We start from the raw sequence: 21,304 nt of genomic DNA, 5'->3' as shown, positions 1-21,304 counted from the left end.
CATCTTGACTTTTTACTTAAATGTAAATGTAAAAAATTGATCCCCAATTTTATTCAAATCAAATCTAATCAAAAACCTTGGAGTCGCGTTTCAAGAATTCTGTTAAATTGCAAACTTGCCTTACTTCGGTCCGTGATAAGGGATACACGTCAACAATTGTCCAAAATTGAACATGAACTCTATAAGCTTCATCTGGAACTCGCTAAAACATATCCAAAATTCACTGCCCTTGAACAAAAGTCTTGGTCTAGAACGGAGAATGCAGTTAACCGTCATAAAAACACCCTTGCAGTTAAATTCGAAAAACTTCTTTTACAGTCTTCCAGTTCAAGTAGTTCAAAAAATCTTCCCATTGTAAACATCAAGCCAATAGTTAATATTTCTAATGTTAGTCTTTCAGAAGAACAAGAGAGAATTCTAAAATATAATTTTAACTTCTCACAAACCTGTAAACCCTCGATTCCAAAGACTTTGGCTCCTATCGAAAAAGCTTTCAAGTTCAGTAAAGTTTCAGATTCACAGAAAGAAATGATTAGGCATCTTATCGCTCATAATGTGAAATTCAATAATAAACCTTTGAAACCAAATCTAACGGCGAGAGAAAGAGCTACAATGCGCGAGATTCATTCTAACCCGAATATTGTCATTTCAAAGGCCGACAAAGGTGGCCAGATAGTCGTCATGGATAAGAACACTTACATCGATGGTGTCACTAAACTCTTAAACAAAGGACCATATAATCCGATCCCTAAAGATCCTTCACCTTCGGACTTATCCAAAATAAAAACTGCGATCAAATCTTCGCAAATCATTTCAAGCAACTTAAAACATTCGCTTATCCCATCTGTTGCGAATTGTGCCAGATTATATGCTCTTCCCAAAATTCATAAAAGTGGTATTCCTTTCCGCCCTATTGTATCAAATTTAGGTACTGCCTCGTATCCATTAGCTAAATATTTAGTTTCTAGATTTTCCACTCTATTAGACAATAATATTTACACCATAAAAAATTCAATAGAGTTTGTAAAAAAGGTTAAAAACATTTCTCCTCGTAATTTACTCATGGTTTCTTTTGATGTAAAATCATTATTCACCAATGTCCCGGTGGAGGGTGCATTAAGATGTCTAGAAAGCAGACTTCGCGAATTTCATTTCTCTTGCATCGAAATTGATGAGCTAATTTCTCTCACTCAACTCTGTTTGAAACAAACGCATTTTGTTTTCCAAAATAAATATTACAAGCAAACTGAGGGATTAGCCATGGGAAGCCCCCTCAGTCCCATCCTGGCTGATATCTACATGCATTATTATGAATCAAAATTGTTTGAAACTTTAAACTTCCCGGCATGGTTCCGCTATGTAGACGATACTTTTACCCTGTTTGAAGGTAATAAAGATGATTTAAATAGAGTTCTTTCAACAGTGAATTCTATTGATCCTGCTATTCAGTTCACTTTTGAACTTGAGACTTACAATTCTCTTCCGTTTCTCGACATTCTGGTCACACGTAACACATCCAACTTCAGTACTACAGTTTACCGTAAACCTTCATCGGTTTGCCTTCCACCACACTTTAAATCATGTCATCCGACTAAACAAAAGTTAGCTTCATTTTATTCCTATGTTTTCCGTGCTCTTCAAGTTTGCTCCTCCAAACTAGCCCTTGATGAAGAACTAAATTATTTAAAAGCAATAGCTATTGACAGGGGCTTTTCACCCAACATTATTAATCAAGCAGTTAAAAAATTCTCATCTCAACACACTAAAAGCCACACTCTTATTTTAGGAGATTATAAAAATTCTGTTGTCATTCCCTTCTTTCCATCAATTAGCTATAAAGTTGCACATATTTTGCAGAAATTTAACTTTCGGGTTGTTTACTCTCCCATCAATAAAATTCCAACTTCTATACTCAAGGACCCCATTCCGGATATGAATTCCTGGGGTATTTATAGGATTCCTTGCCAGTGCGGTTTAATTTACATTGGCCAAACTAAGAGAGCCTTAAAATTTCGTGTCAAAGAACATGAGGCATATGTTAGAAAAAAGGAAACACAGAAGTCTTCTGTTGCTCAACATTGTTGGTCCGAAAATCACACTTTCAATTTTTCTGCTGCCAAAATTATTCAAAAAACATCTTCCATTGGAGAACTGGATTTTCTAGAGGCATTTCACATTCATAAAAATCTTTTTGTTCTAGTTAACGATCCTAATTCCAATCCAAATTTGCCTTCGGCTTTTAGAGAAATTATGTTTTAGTTCTGGTTTCGCCAACAGATGGCGCCACTTGCTTATTCTTGTCCAGGCTTTCTTATCTTATCTAAACATTATTTCCTATCTTGTTCATTTGCGGTTTTGCAGCTGAAGATGATGGTTCGGTAAAACCATCGAAATCCGAAAAGTGTCCAAGACATCGGTCCTGTGAAAATTTTGTAAATTAACGCTGATTTTTGTTGTTTGACTTCTGAATTAGTCTGTTTTGGTTGCGTCATGCATTTCACTGAACCCACACCGCTAGACACAACAAGTTGGCGACGAGGCTGTGTGAGAAGAAAATCGTTCCCGACTCGGCGCACTAGGTGACATGCGTAAGTAGTGGCAAAACCGAAACTTGGATTAGGGGATTCCCCGAAAAATGCAAAAGGTAGGAAAGTTATTTGATTTTTATTTTGAAAGGAATTGAAGAATTGATAAAGCAGAATGAAGCTTTAATGGTCGCATTGCAAGAGAAATCGGAACATAAGCAAGACAAAATTTCTGTTTCTTTTGATAAGTTCGATGAAACGGTAGAAAATTTTGATTTGTTCATAGAATGATTTGAGGCTTTTTTGGACGTTCAAAATGTTCCAGAGGCAAAATGTGGGAAAGTTCTGATCTCAAGCTTGAATGCGAAATTGTATAATTTGTTTAAAAATTTACTCTCTCCGGATAATCCTTCAGAAAAAAATTTTACCGAACTAAAAAAGTTTCTTAAGGATCATTTAAATCCTAAAGCTTTAATAATACTTAGTCGGCACATGTTTATTAACAGAAAACAGCATGAGGGGGAATCATTTAGTAGTTATGTCGCTGAATTATGCTCGTTAGCGATTCCTTGTGAATATAAAGAGGATATGCTAAATACAATGTTAAGGGATGTTTTTGTTAGTGGTCTACGAGATCGTAATATCTTAGATCGATTATTTCAGGAAGATGATATCGATTTTAAGAAAACATTAAAGATAGCCTCGGCGATGGAAAAGGCGGTTAAGGGTGCAAATGAGATTATAGGAAATTCCGTAGAACTGAAGGTACTTAAAACCAAGAAAAATGAGTCCAAACCGCAGAAACAAAACTTTGTTGCTAAGAACAATAAAGGTAAAAAGGAAACTTGCTCGCGTTGCTTAGGAGCAAATCACAATAAAAACAACTGTAGATTTGCAACAAGTGAATGCCGCTTTTGTAAAAAAATTGGACATATCGAAAAGGTGTGTTATTTGTCTAGGAAAAACCGCCAGGTTAAACAAAAGAAAGTTGAGGCAAATAATGATTGTGATTCGAAAAGTGAGGTCCCCATCTATAGATTTAACTCCAGAATGCACATGTTAAGAGAGGAAGAGCCAAAAAGACTGCCAATAATGGTTCAAGTTAAAATTGAAAAGAAACGAGTTAGCATGGAACTTGATACTGGGGGAACAGTTTCGGTAATGTCTATAAATAAATTTAGAAAAATTTCCAATAAAAAGATTCAGCCTACAAATTTAGTTTTTAAAACTTACAGGGGTGATAAGTTGGTACCTTTAGGATATGTTCCTGTTAAAGTTGAATACCAAGGTCAAAAATTAGTTTTAAATCTATACATTGTGAAGGAAAATTTGGACAATAGAGTTGAATCAGAAATTGATCGGCTTGAGAAAGAAGATATCATTGAGAGGGTTGAGACTTCAGAATGGGCAACACCAGTTGTGCCAATTGTTAAATCTGATGGTTCTATTAGGCTTTGTGCTGATTATTCTGTGACTCTGAATCCTAATTTGGTAGTGCCACAGCATCCTTTACCAAAACTCGAAGAAATATTTTCATGCCTTAATGGAGGTAAAAATTTTTCAAAACTTGATTTCAGTCATGCTTATCTACAAATGAAGGTGCATCTGGAGAGCCAACAGTTATTAACAATAAACACACATAAGGGGTTGTATATTTGTAAACGCTTAATGTATGGATTAAATGCTGCGCCAGCTATTTGGCAGTGCTATGTTGAGGGATTATTTCAGGGGATTGAAGGAATTAAAATTTTTATGGATGATGCTCGAGTGACAGGACCGGAGGATCAGTCTCATTTAAAGGCATTGGAAATATTTTTCAAAAAATGCAAGGAGCACGGCCTAAAATTAAACTTAACTAAAAGTAAATGTTTTCAAAATGAGATTAAATGTTTAGGGCATAAAATTGATGCCGATGGATTGCATAAAATTGATGCCGATGGATTGCATAAAACGGATGAAAAGATTTCGGCAATTGCTAGTGCCCCTAAGCCGAAAAGCGTCCAAGACATCAAAAGCTTTTTGGGATTAGTGAATTTTTATGCCAAATATTGCCCTAATCTGGCAACTTTGGCACATCCATAAATAATTTAACAAAAAAAGATGTTAAATGGAGTTGGTCAAAAAACTGCCAAATTGCTTTTGAAAAAATAAAAAAGGAAATTTGTTCAGACAGAGTTTTAATGCATTACAATCCCACATTACCGTTGATGCTAGCTACTGATGCATCTCCGGTAGGTCTTGGGGCAGTGCTCTTGCATGTTTTGTCTGACGGAACAGAAATCCCAAATCGATAAAGAAACACTGTCAATTGTTTGGGCTGTCAAAAAGTTTTATCTATATCTAAAGGGGAGACGCTTTTCTCTGGTGACAGATCATAAACCTTTAGTGGCTATTTTCAAATCGAAAAGAGGACTTCCTATCCTCACAGCCACCCGACTCTTACATTATGCACTGATATTGCAAGCATATCAGTTTGATATTGTGTATCAAAATACCAAGGAACACGGTAATGCTGACTGCCTGTTGCGCCTACCTCTTAAGTCCGAAGATTTAAGCATTAAGGATGATGTTGAAATATTCCAACTCTCCCAAATTGAAACTTCCGGTAACAGCTAGATAGATAGCTCAGGAAACACGAGCTGATGAAGAATTAAATAGTCTTTATATGAAATTAAAATCTGGAGAAAGTTTGGAAGGTAGGGAAGCCGAGTACACCTTACGAGATGACTGTATAATGAGTGGTCAGAGGGTAGTCGTTCCGAAAAAACTCCGAGTTAAAATTCTCGAAGAGTTACACCAAGGACATTTAGGAATCGTTAAAATGAAGGCAATCGCCAGATCCTATGTCTTTTGGAAGGGAATTGATCATGATATTGAAGAAGTTTCTAGGAACTGTGTTGATTGTATTAAGTTCAAATCAGATCCTGTAAGGGCAAGGGTCCATCACTGGAAATATCCAAGTGCACCTTGGGAACGCATTCATGTAGATTTTGCAGGCCCTATTTTTGAACGAATGTTCTTGATTATCGTTGACGCACATTCTAAATGGTTAGAAGTGCATACCTTAAAGTCAGCAAATTCCTTTCAGACAATTGAATGTTTGAAAGACTGTTTTGCAAGATACGGACTGGACTGCCTTTAGTAGTAGTGAGTGACAATGGTCCTCAGTTCACATCGGGGGAATTTGAAACTTTTATAAGGAAAAATGGAATTAAACACAAAACGTGTGCTCCATTTAAACCGGCAAGTAACGGGCAAGCACAGCGGTACGTTTACACCGTTAAACAAGCATTACGTGCCATGCAAGGTTATCCAGGAAATATTAAGCAAAAACTTGCCATGTTCCTCATGAATTATAGAAAGGCACCGAACATGACAACCTTGTTAAGTCCAGCAATGTTATTCTTAAAAAGAGAAATTAGAACTCGAATTGATTTAGTTGTTCATAATCTTAAACGAAGAGTGGCAGAACGCATCCGAAGGAATACTTATGATTTCAAAGACAGAAATTTTGAGATTGGAGAAAAGGTTGCCATTCAGGATTATAGATCGGCAAATTCCCAATGGAAAATTGGCAGAGTGACAAATAAGGATGGAGCGCTGCATTATACCATTGACGTTCAAGGAACTTTACTGCGCCGGCACGTCGATCAGATCAGATCGGTAGGGAGCAAGGTTCCGTCTGCACCGATAATCTATGAACCTCGTATGGCTGCTACTTCAGATGGCAACGTAAAGCCACAGGCTTCGGACAAGGACATTGAACAAAGAAGTAAAGCTGTGCAAGCTTCAGCCGGACATGAAACATCATCAGTTCCAAGGAAAACTGATCCAGTCCTTCCAGTGGATCCTGATAAAGAGTTGCAGCAACCTCAGCCAGGACTTAGACGATCTTCGTGCATCCGCAAAGCTCCTCAGAGATTAAATCTCTAAATAAGTGGGGAGGGATGTAGCATCTGATTTTGAGTGTATCAGTACTCGTATACCCGAGAACCTCTGTGAACGAGAGTAGAGTAGAATGTGATGTAACTGCATAAATAGCGCATTGCTGCTGTCTTATGAGTTAGTTAGAAATAAATGTTTGTGCCGTGAACTAGTCTGTTTTGGTTGCGTAATGCATTTCACTGAACCCACACTGCTAGACACAACAGTCTGGGACACATACAATGTATTAACAATCATACCAACCATGTTTTTTTGTAAATAGGTGTTTTTTTTTTGTAATTTGCTCCAGGGAGAAAAAATCGCTAATTTTTTTAATAATATCAAACATATAGCATCTTTTTTTTGCTCTTTACCTTTTGTTTAATAAATAAGCTTTACAAATAAGTCAAATTTGTTTTGCTTCTAACTCTTCCTTTGCCTGATTTTGCATTATCCTTAATTTATGGACATGAGTTTAGATTTATCACTTGAGTCTAGCCTCTTCAAAATCCGATTGGTGATCACTAAACTTTTCTTCACCAACTATTTCTTCGTCCTCTTCATTAATTGTATCTTCATCAGTCGACACTTTGGCTAATAGTTTTTGTAGTCTTTTCATTTCATCGTCATAGCTCAAATAGCAAGACTTTTTTGCAACTGCCGGATCTCTTTCACAATTTTAAATGACAATGCGAGTGCGGTCCTCGGCCCTGGGAAGCCCAGTTACTCAGTTTCTGAGAAAAGATGAAGGGTTAAATTCCGGAAATGCTTGTGAATGACAAGTACATGACTTTAAACGCAGCTACTAAGAAGGTCGAAAAATTTCACCAAAGGGAGAAATTTTTGTGTTACGTTTTTATAAAGACCGAGCCTCGCAGGCCTGACGCGCGTTCTCGAGGATTAACGTGTTTTTTCAAGTGGACACGTCGGGAAATGGAACAGAAAATTGAAACTAAAGTTTCTGACTAAGTTTTTTTCAGTTAATATTCAAAAAGAGTTTCATATACAGTTTCAATTGTCTGTTTTGACGAAACGCGATATGGAATTAGCTGGATTCGAAAATCAATATAAAATTTCCCCTGAAGAGTCAGTAATGAGATTCGAATTAGGCTAATCTACCATTTACCCTTTTTTTGTTTTTGTATTTTTGCTTAAGTCTTTTTGCTAAATTTTGTATTTTTGCTTGTCACACTTTTATTCTATTGTTTAAAGTTTGCCTTACTTTGATAAACATATTACTTAAATTAGATTTGAATTTTATTTGTAACTATTCTAGTGATGATATTGTTTATTTAATGTTTACACTTTTCATTGCACTTTATTTTACTTATGTTAAAATTTGTCACCAGAACCACAGTACCTAGCTACTTTTTAGCGTAAGCACTAAGAATTTTCTTTTGTTTTCTAAATTTTGCAGCTGAATGCACAAAGTTCTTAGCCACAAAGATCTTTTTTAGTTTATTCTGCTTTCTTTAATTATATACATACAGTGTATATAAATTTTTTGGTGAAAATTTTGAATGATCATATATGTAATCAAGAGATAAAATTAAATCAAAATTTGATCACCTTTTTGGTGATCTAACTTTGATTTAATATTTGTCTCTTGACTATTTAATTTCCAATAAACTGTGAGACATTAATAATGTATATCTTTATTTGAAATTTTGTCAACTTTATATATATATATATATATATATATATGTAAAATATAAAAAAAATACGATGGCTTTGCTCTACGCAAACAGGCAACCTCTAGTTAACTTTCCGCAATTTAGGATCTCCCCCCAGACCAGTTTGAGAACATTCTAGCCTATTATGTAACACCTAGTATAAATAACGAATGCACGCCATTTTGCGAACAGTAGCTTGCCCCTCCTCCTGTGCTGTACATTTCGCTGCTGCTTAACCTATCTTTCCTTTGTAAGAAATAATGATGACACGGGAAGTTTAAATTCAGTTGTACTTAGTTTAACTGACTATTGAATATGTAATTTGGAAAATATCACATATATATATCTGAAAAAGCTATGATCTAAATATTAATTTGTGATGATATGTACCTAATTCTTTAACAGTAATATGTATTGAATGTCTTTTTATGAGAATTTTTATGTAGTTTTTCTTTTAAAATATAACCGTAACCCTTTTTTTTCCTTCTGCTTTACCTATCTTAACATCTTTTATCTCTATTAACCCTCTGAATGGCATGGGATTTTGGATCTATCATAAAGACCTGTATTTAAACAGTGTTTATTAGCCAAATTTATATAATTATTTTAATTTCTATTTTTCATAAACTTACATTCATTAAGATGACATTTACATTATTAAAAAATCATATCTTGAATTATAAGCTAATATGTGGCAAGGGACCAAAAAATCTACCAGATAAAACTAGTCATGCCGCTTAGAGAGTTAAAGATATTATATAGTCGTACACTCCTTTTTAGGTTAAGGATTTCTAAAGTGTATTGTTTATAAGTATAGTTCGAACTTTTATCACTTAAAAGAATTCAGCTGTTGTAGTGGTGCTAATAGTAAAATATCTTAATATTTAAATGAATAGTATTAAATGCAGAAGTTCATAGAATGTATTTGAACTATAATTGGCTAAAGTTAACATTTCATTTTAGGTATATCCAATGAAGTACATACTTGTAACCGGCGGTGTGATTAGTGGCATTGGAAAGGGCGTTATTGCAAGTAGTATTGGTAAAGTTTTAAAAAGTAATGGTTATGAGGTCACAGCCATAAAAATTGATCCATATATTAATATTGATGCTGGAACATTTTCACCTTACGAACATGGTAAGTTATAATGCTTGATTTTCATGTAAATTGTTGACATGCTGTAAAAGGTTTTGTAACATTTTTTCATGTATCTACATCAGTTAACCCTTTCATTGCATATCCCACAATTTCCATGGGCAAAGTAGAAGTAGCAAAATTTATGCTACCCGTGATTTCCGTGGGGATGCCTGTTTTCATATATTTCAGTGTGCAACCCACTCATGGTTTTTTTTCAGCTTTTCTGTGATGTTTAATTGTTTATTCAGATCTTTTTTCGATTAACAAATAGCGGTAGTAGTCTATATTTTTGCGAAATATACAAGCATATTTTGCACCATTTTGTGCACTCTTTTTCAAAGCTCAAATATATCTGCAGTTAACTCTTAATCCCATGAGACTAACTGCTCACATTTTGCTAGCCGTGTACCCTCCAATTCCATCAAGAAAGAGCCTCGTAAACGGTGTGCTGTTTGTTGCTTAAAAAAACTGAAACTTGCAAATGACTTTGCAAAGCAAAGCGAATTTGGTGCAAAGATTGGCAGGTAGGACTTTGCCTCGAGCCTTGTTTCAAAGTTTATCATATTAAACTTCATTTTTAATAAATGTTTTATAAGTATTATGCATATTTTCTTTAGTATACAGTACAAAGCTCAAAATCCGGACTTGTCGGGACTTCGGATTTTTCCGGATATTAGATCATCAGTGTAAATCTAGTAAGATGGCATGTAGAAATTATAAAATTAAAAATATGAAATTGTGATTTATAAAATAATGAAGTATTTATGATCTAAAGGGTATCAAAATTTACAAAAAAAAAAAAAAAAAAAAAAAAAAAAAAGAAACTTAATATTTATTTGTTACCTTATTAAACATTTCTTTCAATGCAAGTTGTTTAAGTTGCTTCGTTTTTTATGCTAATACTTTTTCTTTAATTCTGTAGACAGACATCATCTCTTGTTTAGTTACATTGTTTAAGTCCTGTAACTGCTGTGTCGAGAATTCCGACTAACTTATCAATTGAAATTTTTTTCATTGTCAGTAACTTCTCTGTCACTTTCTTCACTATCGGTAGCGGTATTTTCTGGATATAGAACCATACTACAGATATCGTCATTCATTAATTGATTGATGATTGAGAAGCTTTGTCATCACAATGAAAACTTCTTTTATATCATCATTTATTACCGCTTCTCCACGTTTATTTACAAAATCCGTTAATTGGAAAATTTACCTTTGTTTTGCAATATCTGAAAACCATTAAGATTTGTGGCTATCATCATCAAATTGAGCTGTTGTTCACCACTATACATATTTGGTTCAGCATCATGAGCTTGTCGACTAATAACAAGTTGTTCCATTAAATTTTATCTTGCTTCTATCACGCACTGAGACAACTAAGCTTGAATTGTATTAGTTTAATTATTTATTATACTTATGTCTATTTCTTGCACATTCTTAAAGCTTATCAGAGTTCTGAATAAATAAATTCTCACATGTACTTAAACCTTATTGAGGGCCGGCACTAGATGTCTTACCGCCTGATGCCTCTGTGGGTCCTAAATTCTGCGATTCGGTATGAGCCCTGGCGCTGCTTCTGGGTTTATGTGAATAACAACAGAGTTGCCACGCTACCTGGAAAACCGGGAGAACCGGGAAAAGTCAGGAAATTCGAAAATTGACCATAATATTCAGGGAAAAGTCAGGGAATTTAAGTATTTTTGTCAAAATCTGGAAAAGTCAGGGAAGTTCATACAACGATCCCTCCAAAAAAAGCGATTTTTGCGCCGACGTCGGAAGAGATAACTTTTTGGCGAATTATGTATCACGTGAGTGTCATTCGGGTAGCTGGCATAGAGCCAATTTTCGCAGCTCCAATTTGATTGTTTTTTAGAAAGGCAAAGCAACTTTCCCGCAAGTTTTGGTTTCCAGTATTCTCGAGAATCGCATGTGCAGTGCATGAATTAAAGAAAGTACCTTTTCTCGTAAAAAACAAAATGGGTTTAATCCTAGTATACGGTACCATGGAGGTTAGAATCAAAGAATATGTATTGTAAAGAAGGAAAACCTCTCTTCAACAGACGTGGCTCCGTTCCATCATAGAGGGAAACAGCTGTGCATGTCTGATATATCTGTCGCGGAAGCTCGAAACCGGTGTCGAAGTTCGAAGGTCACGTTATCAAGAGTTCATAAAATGAATATCGTTTAAAATTTCTTGAACGACTTGCGCTAAAAAGACGTGCCACGCACGTCGAGATGCTTTTGTCTCAAACCGTGAGCGACGTGAACACCACGTCGATAAGCATTTATCGCAAAAATGAAAATAACGTGGTGCACACGTCGCCTAACAACGAGATTGTTTATTTCTCGAGTTACAGATCTGGATTGCACTCGCAGATGCGGAGCGGCGTAAATGAGACACTTTACCGCTTGTTATATTGTAGCGCACGGCACCGCAACCGTGAAGTTTAGTCTTAGCGCAAGTGGTTAAACTCTAAAGGAAAAGAAAATATTTTTTGGCGCAAGTAAATTAATTCATGGATTAGTTATTTTCAGAAAAAAAAAAAAAACTACGAAAATCCGTTTTTAAAATTATTGCGAAAAATCCAAGAAGAAACGCCCTTTGATAAAACGTTTCTTCTTGGATTTTTCGCAATAATTTAAAAACGGATTTTCGTAGTTTTCTTTTTGTCAAAGAACGTTTCTTCTTAACACGTGTTTCTCAATTTCCTGTACACATCGCGGAGAGGGAAATTCTGGCCGCCAAGTTCCGTCGCCAAATCCCTTGGCAAATTTTCCCTCCGCATTCTAGCGGCGTAATAGCATTTTACTTGTATGGAACCTTTTCTTCTTTACATAGACGTTCTTTGGTTAGAATAATAATAAGATTTGGCGACATCATGATGCGCAGTAAACTGGTCATTTTGGTCTTGGCGACAATTTTCAAAATCGTGCCCAAAGCCTTACCGTATACTAGAATTTTACCGCAAAATCTTTTTAAACCTTTTTTTTTTTTTTTCTTTTTAATAAATACCTTGCCATTGTGCAGTAAAATAAAAAAAATAGTAATCAGTCATCTAGGCTAGACATGTAATATAACTATATTCGCTAAAATATCGTTGATTATTATAATTCAATTTTTAAGTAATTATTTTTATGTTATTCATATAATTTAATGTTGCTTCTTCCCTCTAAATTTATTTATTATTAGTAAATAATATTTCCAAATTTCAGGAAATTTTCTCTGGCATAATCCTGGAATTAATTATAGCAGTATGATGACATACCATCACGAAATTTAATGCACATATTTTTTCCTTATGTATGCTGCGAAATTAATATAAAATACCTCAATTTATTAAATTAGATTTCTTTCTTTCGTTTAGCTGCAGAATGTCTGCAAAAAAAGCCTTATTTTATTCCAGATTGGGAAGATTCTAATCTCAATCTTCAGTGGAGAAAACAAAAACTATTATAATTATATTTGTGTTTTCAAGTGTTAAGGTGCCTTTTAAGAACATACCTCACGCAAATTAAATTTACCTAAAATCTAACCTAACTATTTAGCATTGCGTTGTGATTTATAAGGACCGGATTAGCCTCGTGTTGAATTGGTGATGATCATGAGTATTAAATAAAACATACATTTGTTATCCAATGTATATATCTTAAATTTTATTAAGTTTCTTAAGTGAAAAACTAAACAAAATTATCAAAGTATACCAAGAATAATTAAGAATAAATGTCCTCTGGGATTTATTGAATAATTAAGTGAATTTGCTACACAATACAAGTAATACCATAATTAATTTACCTCTTAGCACAGCCAACGTACATTATGCAGATAGACTGGAATTTTCTTGAAACACACCTGGAAAACCTGGAAAAGTCAGGGAATTTCATTCTCCTGTTTGAGTGGCAACCCTGTAACAAACCATTTATTCTTAATTCAAACAGCCCTAAATGTACTCTTTGGGTCTATGAGTATCATCAACAAAATCTATTTCTGGAATATGGAAAGAAATTTTTGTTAAATTTTTCGGTACTTACGTATTAACGCAACCAGGCCAAAATTCGCATAAATCGCCAAATTTGGCGACCCTACTTACGGCAACCCTACATGTTATACGTAGTTTTTTGTAAAGAAATTATTCGTAAAGCAATGGGTTTTCGGTAGAATTTGCCGAGAAAAGAAAGAGACTTTTTTGGTTACTGTACCTAACAGAAGCGCCGTGACCCTCATGGAAAAAATTTGCGAAAATATCAAGGAAGGAAGCATCATTTATTCAGATTGCTGGAAAGGATACAATACAAGTGAGTTCGAAAATGCTGGATTTCTGCATTAATCACAAATATAACTTTGTGGATCCCAACGTGGGCGTTCAAACACAACATGTAGAGCGCATGTGGGGCTCATCCAAATGGCGCAACAAAAAACAGAGAGGAACAGCCTGTCATCATCTTGACTCATACCTTATCGAATTTATATGGCGCCAAGCTCAAGCTGTTAATGGCGAAGACGGTTTTCAATCAGTGCTAAAAGCAATAGCCAAAAGATTTCCGCTGTAAAAATAATTCTGCAACTTATTCAAATTCAAAACCGGAAGGGTTTAATTGCTATTTTATATTTTAAAACAAAATAATATAAAAACTGTATTAAAAATTATCTGTAATTAATAAATGCACATTTTCTTTCTATTAATACTTTTTTACTCAAACTTACAAATCGCGCCAACCTGGTTGCGATAGTACGTAAGTACCAATTTTTCCTCATCAACATTTTGTAGCACATTTAACTTAAATCTGTAATCATCATCAAGTGTAATGTCAACATAAAAGGTTACCATTATCCTTTATTATTCAATTACTAACATAAGAAAAATTGTTTAGGCATCTCTACACGAGTCATTACTCAAGTAGTCATGTGTTGATAAACATGTGGTGATGAAATGAAAGTATAATAAATAATGATTCTCCAGGTTGGCGTCAGATCAATGATCTATCTATGTGGAATGTTTCGTCTTGAGATGTGTGTCAAGCAGATCAATGAAGCCAAATTACTGATTGTACAAATTAATGCTAAAATGATTGTTTCTTCAATAACAAGGTATTTTATTTAGTGTTTAATTAATATTTAGTGTTTAAAATTAAGAATTGGGACTCTCCAGATGTTTTATTATGTATGGAGGGGGGAGGGGAATAAAATGCGCATGCAATAAAGTCTATGAGAAAAACTTTGTTGGTGGTTTTGAGCTCCAGATTTTAGATCATTCCGGACATTGGGATTTCAGACTTTGTACTGCATATGTTTTACCTTTGTATTTCATAAAATAAATCATAATTTAACAAAGATTTTCAACATTTTGCTTTTATAGGATTATTCTTCAATTTCATTTTTCTGACAACCTTTAATTATGATCCAGTTCTATATTGAAAAAGAAACTCTTTTACAAAAAGCTTTCTTATATTTTAACTCTTAAAATATAGGTTTGAATTATGTAATAAAAAAGTACATAATTTTTTAACCTATTTTGATAAAAAAATGACACAGTGAGAGGGTTAATAGAAGGAAAATGTTCAAGGTATTTGTAAATTGTTTTAAAAAAATTGGGGGTTTATAATACCCATCAAAGCAACTATCTGCAATGGAACCCAGAGGCACATTCCACTCATTGTCAGAGAAGTTTAAAGTTAAATGTCCAAGTTAAACTTTCCTCAGTGAAAGAAAGAGCATTTATCTGTCAATTCTTTGTATGTGTAGTCCTTCATGGCCTTCACAAAGTCATCTTGTACAGTGGTAATAATCTCAAGCATTGAGGATGTGACACGGTAAAAATAAAATATATTTCAGAGTGCTCATTGGCACTATTTAGTGTTTGGCCGGCAAGGCACAATTTCAAGATGGCCACTACACAAAACCAAAATAACAAGTCAAAAAATTTCACAGACTTGGTGTCCATGTACACATCAATCTATTTTCACTTGGGGAAAAAAAAAAAAAAAATTGCACAAACTTGGCATTGCACACTCCTTTGACTTTGTCCGTGTACACATCAATCTATTTTCAGTTAAAAAAAAATCAGAAGAATGATGACATCATATAATGTTAAAACAAAGTTACTCATCACCAAAATTGAACAAAATGTTGTAGTCAATCAAAGCCCAATAAACTGCATTTTAAATCACACAATGAAATAACATAAATAAGGAAATGCATGTTATCTCGTATACACACTTAAAAAAAGAAATATTGACTTGCCATATTTAGAAATTTCTGTCTCTTCAGTCTGTGGCACACAAAATTCCTTAACAGCATCCCAAAACTTTCTAAAATTATCAGAACTAGAATATGCATACTGCCATCACCACATTAATTCACAAAAAAAAGAGTAAAAATTATCCTGTGTAATGCCAGGCTATCGGTAGCATTTCTTGCATGAACTTTTTTTGCAACAAACCCATTCAAAACCATCTGAATGATCTTCACGCTTGACCATATGCATTTCCTTCGCACAAACAGGACACTTATAATGACTACTAAGTAAACCTTCATTTACACACCAGTCAATTGCTTTTCCCCTTTCATTCTAATTCATACAGAAGCTTCAGATTAATCTCATCACATACAGATATTTTACGATGTATCGCACAAAAAAAGCAATTGACTGATGTGTAAATGAAGGTTTACTAACTTGACATCCAATGCAGAAGTAAGCCCTTACAAATATTTTCCCATCGGTCAAATTCACCATAATCACGCAAACAATTAAATCATAATAGAGTTTCCATAACATTCAACTACTCAGGTTACCATAAATGAAACAACAATTTGGCTATAAATGAAACAACAATGTTGATATGATTTATTAGAGCATATTATGCTTATTAATCTGATTCAAAATACATTAAATCCTCTCTTGATGACCAGCTCCCTCAGAATATTTCTGAAAGTGAGTAGTATTTCTAAGAACATACATAAGCATTAGTATTGAGTTTCCGCTTACTAAGATGATCTCTATTGAAGAAAAAATCATTTGGAAGCAAAAGTGGTCATCTAAAAGGGGTTTATAATTTTTCTTGAAATCCCATTTGGTGAAAGCTATGGCATGTAGCTGACTGCATTGTAATGGGCTTAAAGACTTACCATGGTTACAGGAAATTACAAAGAATATTGACATTATGTGCAGTACAGTGTTTATATAATATGCTTAAATACAGTAATTTTAAGTTATGAATAATTCACTATAGGACTACCAACATAAAATAAATTAATAATAAATTATTATATTTGGGATAAATAAATTATTATTTAGCTAGGATCTGCCAATATACTATCAGCAGTATAACTCACCATTCATTTTTATTGAACATTGCAGCAATCTAATATGCTGTTCCAAAGTGATGCCATTTTAAAATTTTTCATTTTTTTATGAAGGGGGGGGCTTCTTTTTTTTCATTTAAATATCAGCCCTATGAGAGGATGTTCGTATCCACCTTGGATCAATTTTTTTGGTAACTTGGTAACTGTTTTCCTGCAGGAGTTCTTCAGGCTTACATTTTGTTTTGTGAATTTTTACTGCATTATGCATTTGCATTTTCCAGTTCTTATACAATAAAACTGCTCATGATAGAAAATCTATGGTACAAATTAATGTTTACAACTTCTGACAAGTTGTTAGAATAAGGGCTAGGAATTAAGCCTTCTTGTTATATAGTAGAGTTCATATGAGGATAGAGAATTTGTGTAGAATAATAATTTGTAATATGTAGTTTTGAATGCAATTATGAAATAATACTGGCTATAAAGTAAAAAAAAAGGTTTGATTGATTTGCTGATGCCAAAAATATTTTATTGCCCAAAGACAATAACTGATTGTTGGTGTTGCACTGGCAGGAGTTAGCTAATAACCAAATACCTAAATAATACTTACTGTATCAGGGTTCGTACGGTCCTGAAGAGTCCTTAAAAGTCCTTAGATTTTTTGGAATCGATTTTTGGTTCTTAAAAGTCCTTAATTTTGGCCAAAATCAGTAGAAGGTCCTTAATTTTAATCATCTGAAATTTCTGTCTGTTTTTACGACTGCCATTTTGAGTGTGAATTAGCATTTTGGAGGAATATTTTTTGCGATTCAGTGACATATATGGTTATCTTTTGAATGGGTTCGTGGTTTATAATTTGTTTCTTTTTCTAATAGAAATGATGAGATACTCGAATTTCTAAGCAAGAAGTAAAACATAAGCATTTTGAAATTAATTTTTTCTAATAAAGAGCTCTTAAACAACTTCTCGCTTTGGGGATGTGAATTCTTTTATTAAACGGCTTTAAATTTAGCGACTTATCAACATTTTGGCGATTTTAAGATTAGTTTTATAGAAAATTTTTTAATTCCGAGATCTGAGAATTTTTCGACGATTTTTTTTAAAACATCGTAACATTGATACATTTCATTAAAATAATGGTAATATATTGAAATTATATTTAAAAAATAAGATTAAAATAAAACATTATTATTTTTTGCTGTCATATTTTAAATTTTCACTTTGGCAACTTATTATACAATATTTTTAATCTGAAAAATAAATAAGGTATAATGCTATAAAGCACAATTTACGAAACAGCTCTTAGCAAAAGCAAAATTAGCTATGTAATTAATTAAAAATGTCTTGTTTTTAATTTTTGCATAGTAAGAGTTTTTCCCATGTAATTAATTGTCTTGGATTATTCAAAATTCTCATAATGGGCATCAGTTTTCTCTATAAAATTAATTTTATACTTTTTCCCTCCCCCCCTTTTTTTTTCTCGAAATATTTCTATCTTTTTGCTGTTACAGAAATGATAGGGAAAATTTTTCTTTAGGATTTTAGACATTGCAGCTTGGAAAGTTTAGAAGGATTTGAAGGCAAGATTTATAGACCCACAATTCTAGAAGATTCGAGAAATATGTGACAAAATGAAAAATGTCTCCATGGTATCAACACGTAATGGATGTATTTTACAGAAAGTTTGCAATGAATTTCTTACTTTTTGGAGAATGTCTGGAAGGTCAATGAAAACATAATATTTGAATATTTTACTTCTGATGCTAGAATCTTATTTTCTCTACTTTTCACTAGACACAAGCATGGAAAATATCAAAAACGCTTCTAATCTTTTTACATGGGCAGGCATTATAGATAGGGATGTTTTTATTAATAAATAAATTGAAAACTTACAATTTAAAAAATTAATCTCTCTTAATGCATCATACACAGAGCTGGTACACATTTTTCCACCTTATGCAATCTGTGTGGATCCTAAATTCTGCTGTCTAGTGCCCTTCTAAGTTCTGCTTCCAATGTCTGCTCTAAATTCTAAAAGTTTTGCCATTTCTAGATTTTGTTGTTTGGTATGTCACTAAATTCTAAAAATTCTGGCACATCAGCTCTGTAACCGGCTTTTACAATATATATTTTATATTTCTTTTGAATGTTCATATTACTAAAGAAATAAAATTAGCCGCCTTTTGTATAAATTCTAAATGCATTTAGTGTTTTTTAGAATAAGAGAAATCCTTAATTAAATCCAGAAATTCTAAAATGAAAAGGAAACATGTTTAATCTTTGACCACTAGTCCACATTTTTGTTTGAATTAGGGTGTTCTTGTTTAATTACATCACCGTGAGCTGTAATTTATTTTGTTAGCATCAGAAAATGCCTTTATGTTCTAAGTTCTTTATTTTAAACGTTTGTCTGATGTTGTAAATACTTTCAGTCATAGCGATAATATGCTTCACAACTGTCTGATATTTTGGACTATTTAACTTTTAACAGATCAAGTAAACCCTCATAGGTACATTATGGAGAGGTTGACGAGCATGCAGAAACTAGCGAGAGCATTGGTTTGCATAGTGAGACAAATCTTTAATTGTTAGAAAAGATGCTTAAAGAGAAGGAAATCGATACAAAGTAGCCAAAATGTTTGGGAAGGCTTCAAATTAAAATGACGGATAAATATTTTTTGAGTGTTGTTGTTAGAAGACATAAATGTTTAGTAGCTTTTACAGGGTAATTATCCTAATGTCATAAATTACATGTATTTTAAACTGTGATATGTTATTAGATTTTGATTTTAATAGTGTTTTTTTAACAAATATTGCTAAAAAATCGAATTTAATAGTGGCCATGTAAATGCATAATGACTAAGGTATTCAAACTACCTACTTTAATTATTTATAACTAACTGCTTACCCTTAAAAATTATCCTTACATATTAAAGTGAATTATTGCCTTTCATTAATACTCACTGTGGTCACAAGATAAAATAATGTGTAAAAATTCAAGTAAAACTTATTCTTTGCATCTAGTGAGACTTAAAATAATGCAAAGCAACTTATCACCTCTGGTGCTTTAATGGCTTATTGGGAGTTTAAAGTATATTAACTGGGTTACAACCTCTCGAACTCTACACAAAGCTATGGCATTAACTACATCAAGCAGAGCTCGACTAAATTTTAGCACTTGCCAACCGTGCCTACATAGCCTTTCAGGTTTGTTCGAATCAGCATGTCTCTCTCTGGACAATCAGCAGCGGTGACAGCATTCAGTCTTTTAGGTTAAGAATCATGCTGATTATGATCTTACTTCTCATTTTAACCTATTCCATTATACATAAAATCTACCTGCTATTTACTAAACCTGTAGACTGACCAAGTATGCGACAAAATGAGACATAAAAAAAATCAACATAAAGCTTTTTAAATGGTAAATGTCACTTATTTCTTTCAAATATGTCCAATTATTATAAGTGTCAAATATTTAATGCTACTTGATAAATTGCATAAAGTTTATTTTATTCTCAAACTTTTAATAATTATGTTAATTAATTCATGCTTAGTAATACTGCATACTACTTAGGGATCTATTTCATTTTAGGATGGTATTACTAAAGTGAAATTCAGGCATAGATAATATTTTTAATTGAATTTATTCAGTTTCCATTTGCTCATAGGTCCTTAATTTTTTTCATTAATGGTCCTTAAAAGTCCTTAAAATTACTTAATTTCTGTGTGCAGAAATGTGTACGAACCCTGTGTATGCTACACTTAACGGTCATAGCAAGTATTTTCTTTGTATCTCATGTTCTTAAAAATGTAGACATTCTGACATTTTAAACTATTTTATAAGATTTAAGAATATTGAAAAATATCATACTCGTTCGAGTGGCTTCTTTGTGATGTTGATTATTGTTTATTGTTCTTTGGTGTTGCTTAATGAATATTTTGCTTTTAGGTGAAGTCTTCGTTCTAGATGATGGTGGTGAAGTAGATCTTGATTTAGGAAATTATGAAAGATTTATGGATATAAAATTGCACAAAGAAAACAATATTACTACTGGAAAGATTTATCAAGAAGTTATAAACAAAGAAAGGAAAGGAGAGTTTTTAGGAAAAACTGTCCAGGTATTTGTATACTTTATTGATTTTTCTCAAAATTGTTTGTTCACCATAATTTTGTTTAGTTAAATAAATTCACTTCAAGCTGTAATATGTCTTATTGGTATTTTATTTTTTTGATTTTTAAATCTTATATTTCCTTAGCAATTTTCTTGCAGAGAAAATGCATATCCTTATTGCCATTTGCATTTACTTTAGTCCTTTTCCTTAATAAATAAATTTTCATTGACTTCTGTTATGTTATTTTATTCAGCTACGTTTTTATTTTTCTTTCTTGTTTGTCAATTTTATTTTATTCACGTAAGTTGGATTGTTTAGCAGAATTCAAACCACTTCAGGTAGATAATTATGCCAATCATTTTTTTTGCCAATAAAATATGGAATTCTTCTTTATAGATTTGATAGGCATTTCAAAACACTAATTGTAAATAGAACATACATACATTTCAAAACACCAATTGTAAATAGAATATAACGAGGCCACAAAGGATTTTGTGCATTGTCATGCAATTTTTTATCTAATTTTTATTCTGTGGTTATTTCATTATATTTTTGTCTTGAGATGGATACCACATTTCTGGAAAACAGCTGTAACTTTTGGATCTGTCTGTTGCAAGTTCCTTAAATTGTG

General features: G+C 33.0%; 1 protein-coding gene across 6 annotated transcripts in view; it reads left to right on the top strand.

The window, feature by feature from the left end:
* The window catches only part of Ctps (CTP synthase), a 91,344-nt gene that overhangs the window by 12,306 nt on the left and 57,734 nt on the right, over positions 1-21,304 (top strand). For all 6 annotated transcript variants that reach the window (XM_085813328.1, XM_085813326.1, XM_085813330.1 and 3 more), the window contains 2 exons: positions 9,086-9,260; positions 20,510-20,679. In XM_085813328.1, coding sequence (XP_085669454.1) covers positions 9,086-9,260; positions 20,510-20,679 — 345 coding nt within the window. The remainder of the gene's footprint in view (positions 1-9,085; positions 9,261-20,509; positions 20,680-21,304) is intronic.

The sequence above is a fragment of the Stegodyphus dumicola genome, chromosome 3 (assembly GCF_044657685.1).
Source record: "Stegodyphus dumicola isolate Sdum_Otavi_A_Nest chromosome 3, ASM4465768v1".
NCBI lineage: Eukaryota > Metazoa > Arthropoda > Arachnida > Araneae > Eresidae > Stegodyphus > Stegodyphus dumicola.
Note: the sequence above shows the minus strand (reverse complement) of the source record. Positions and strands in the feature narration are given on the sequence as shown.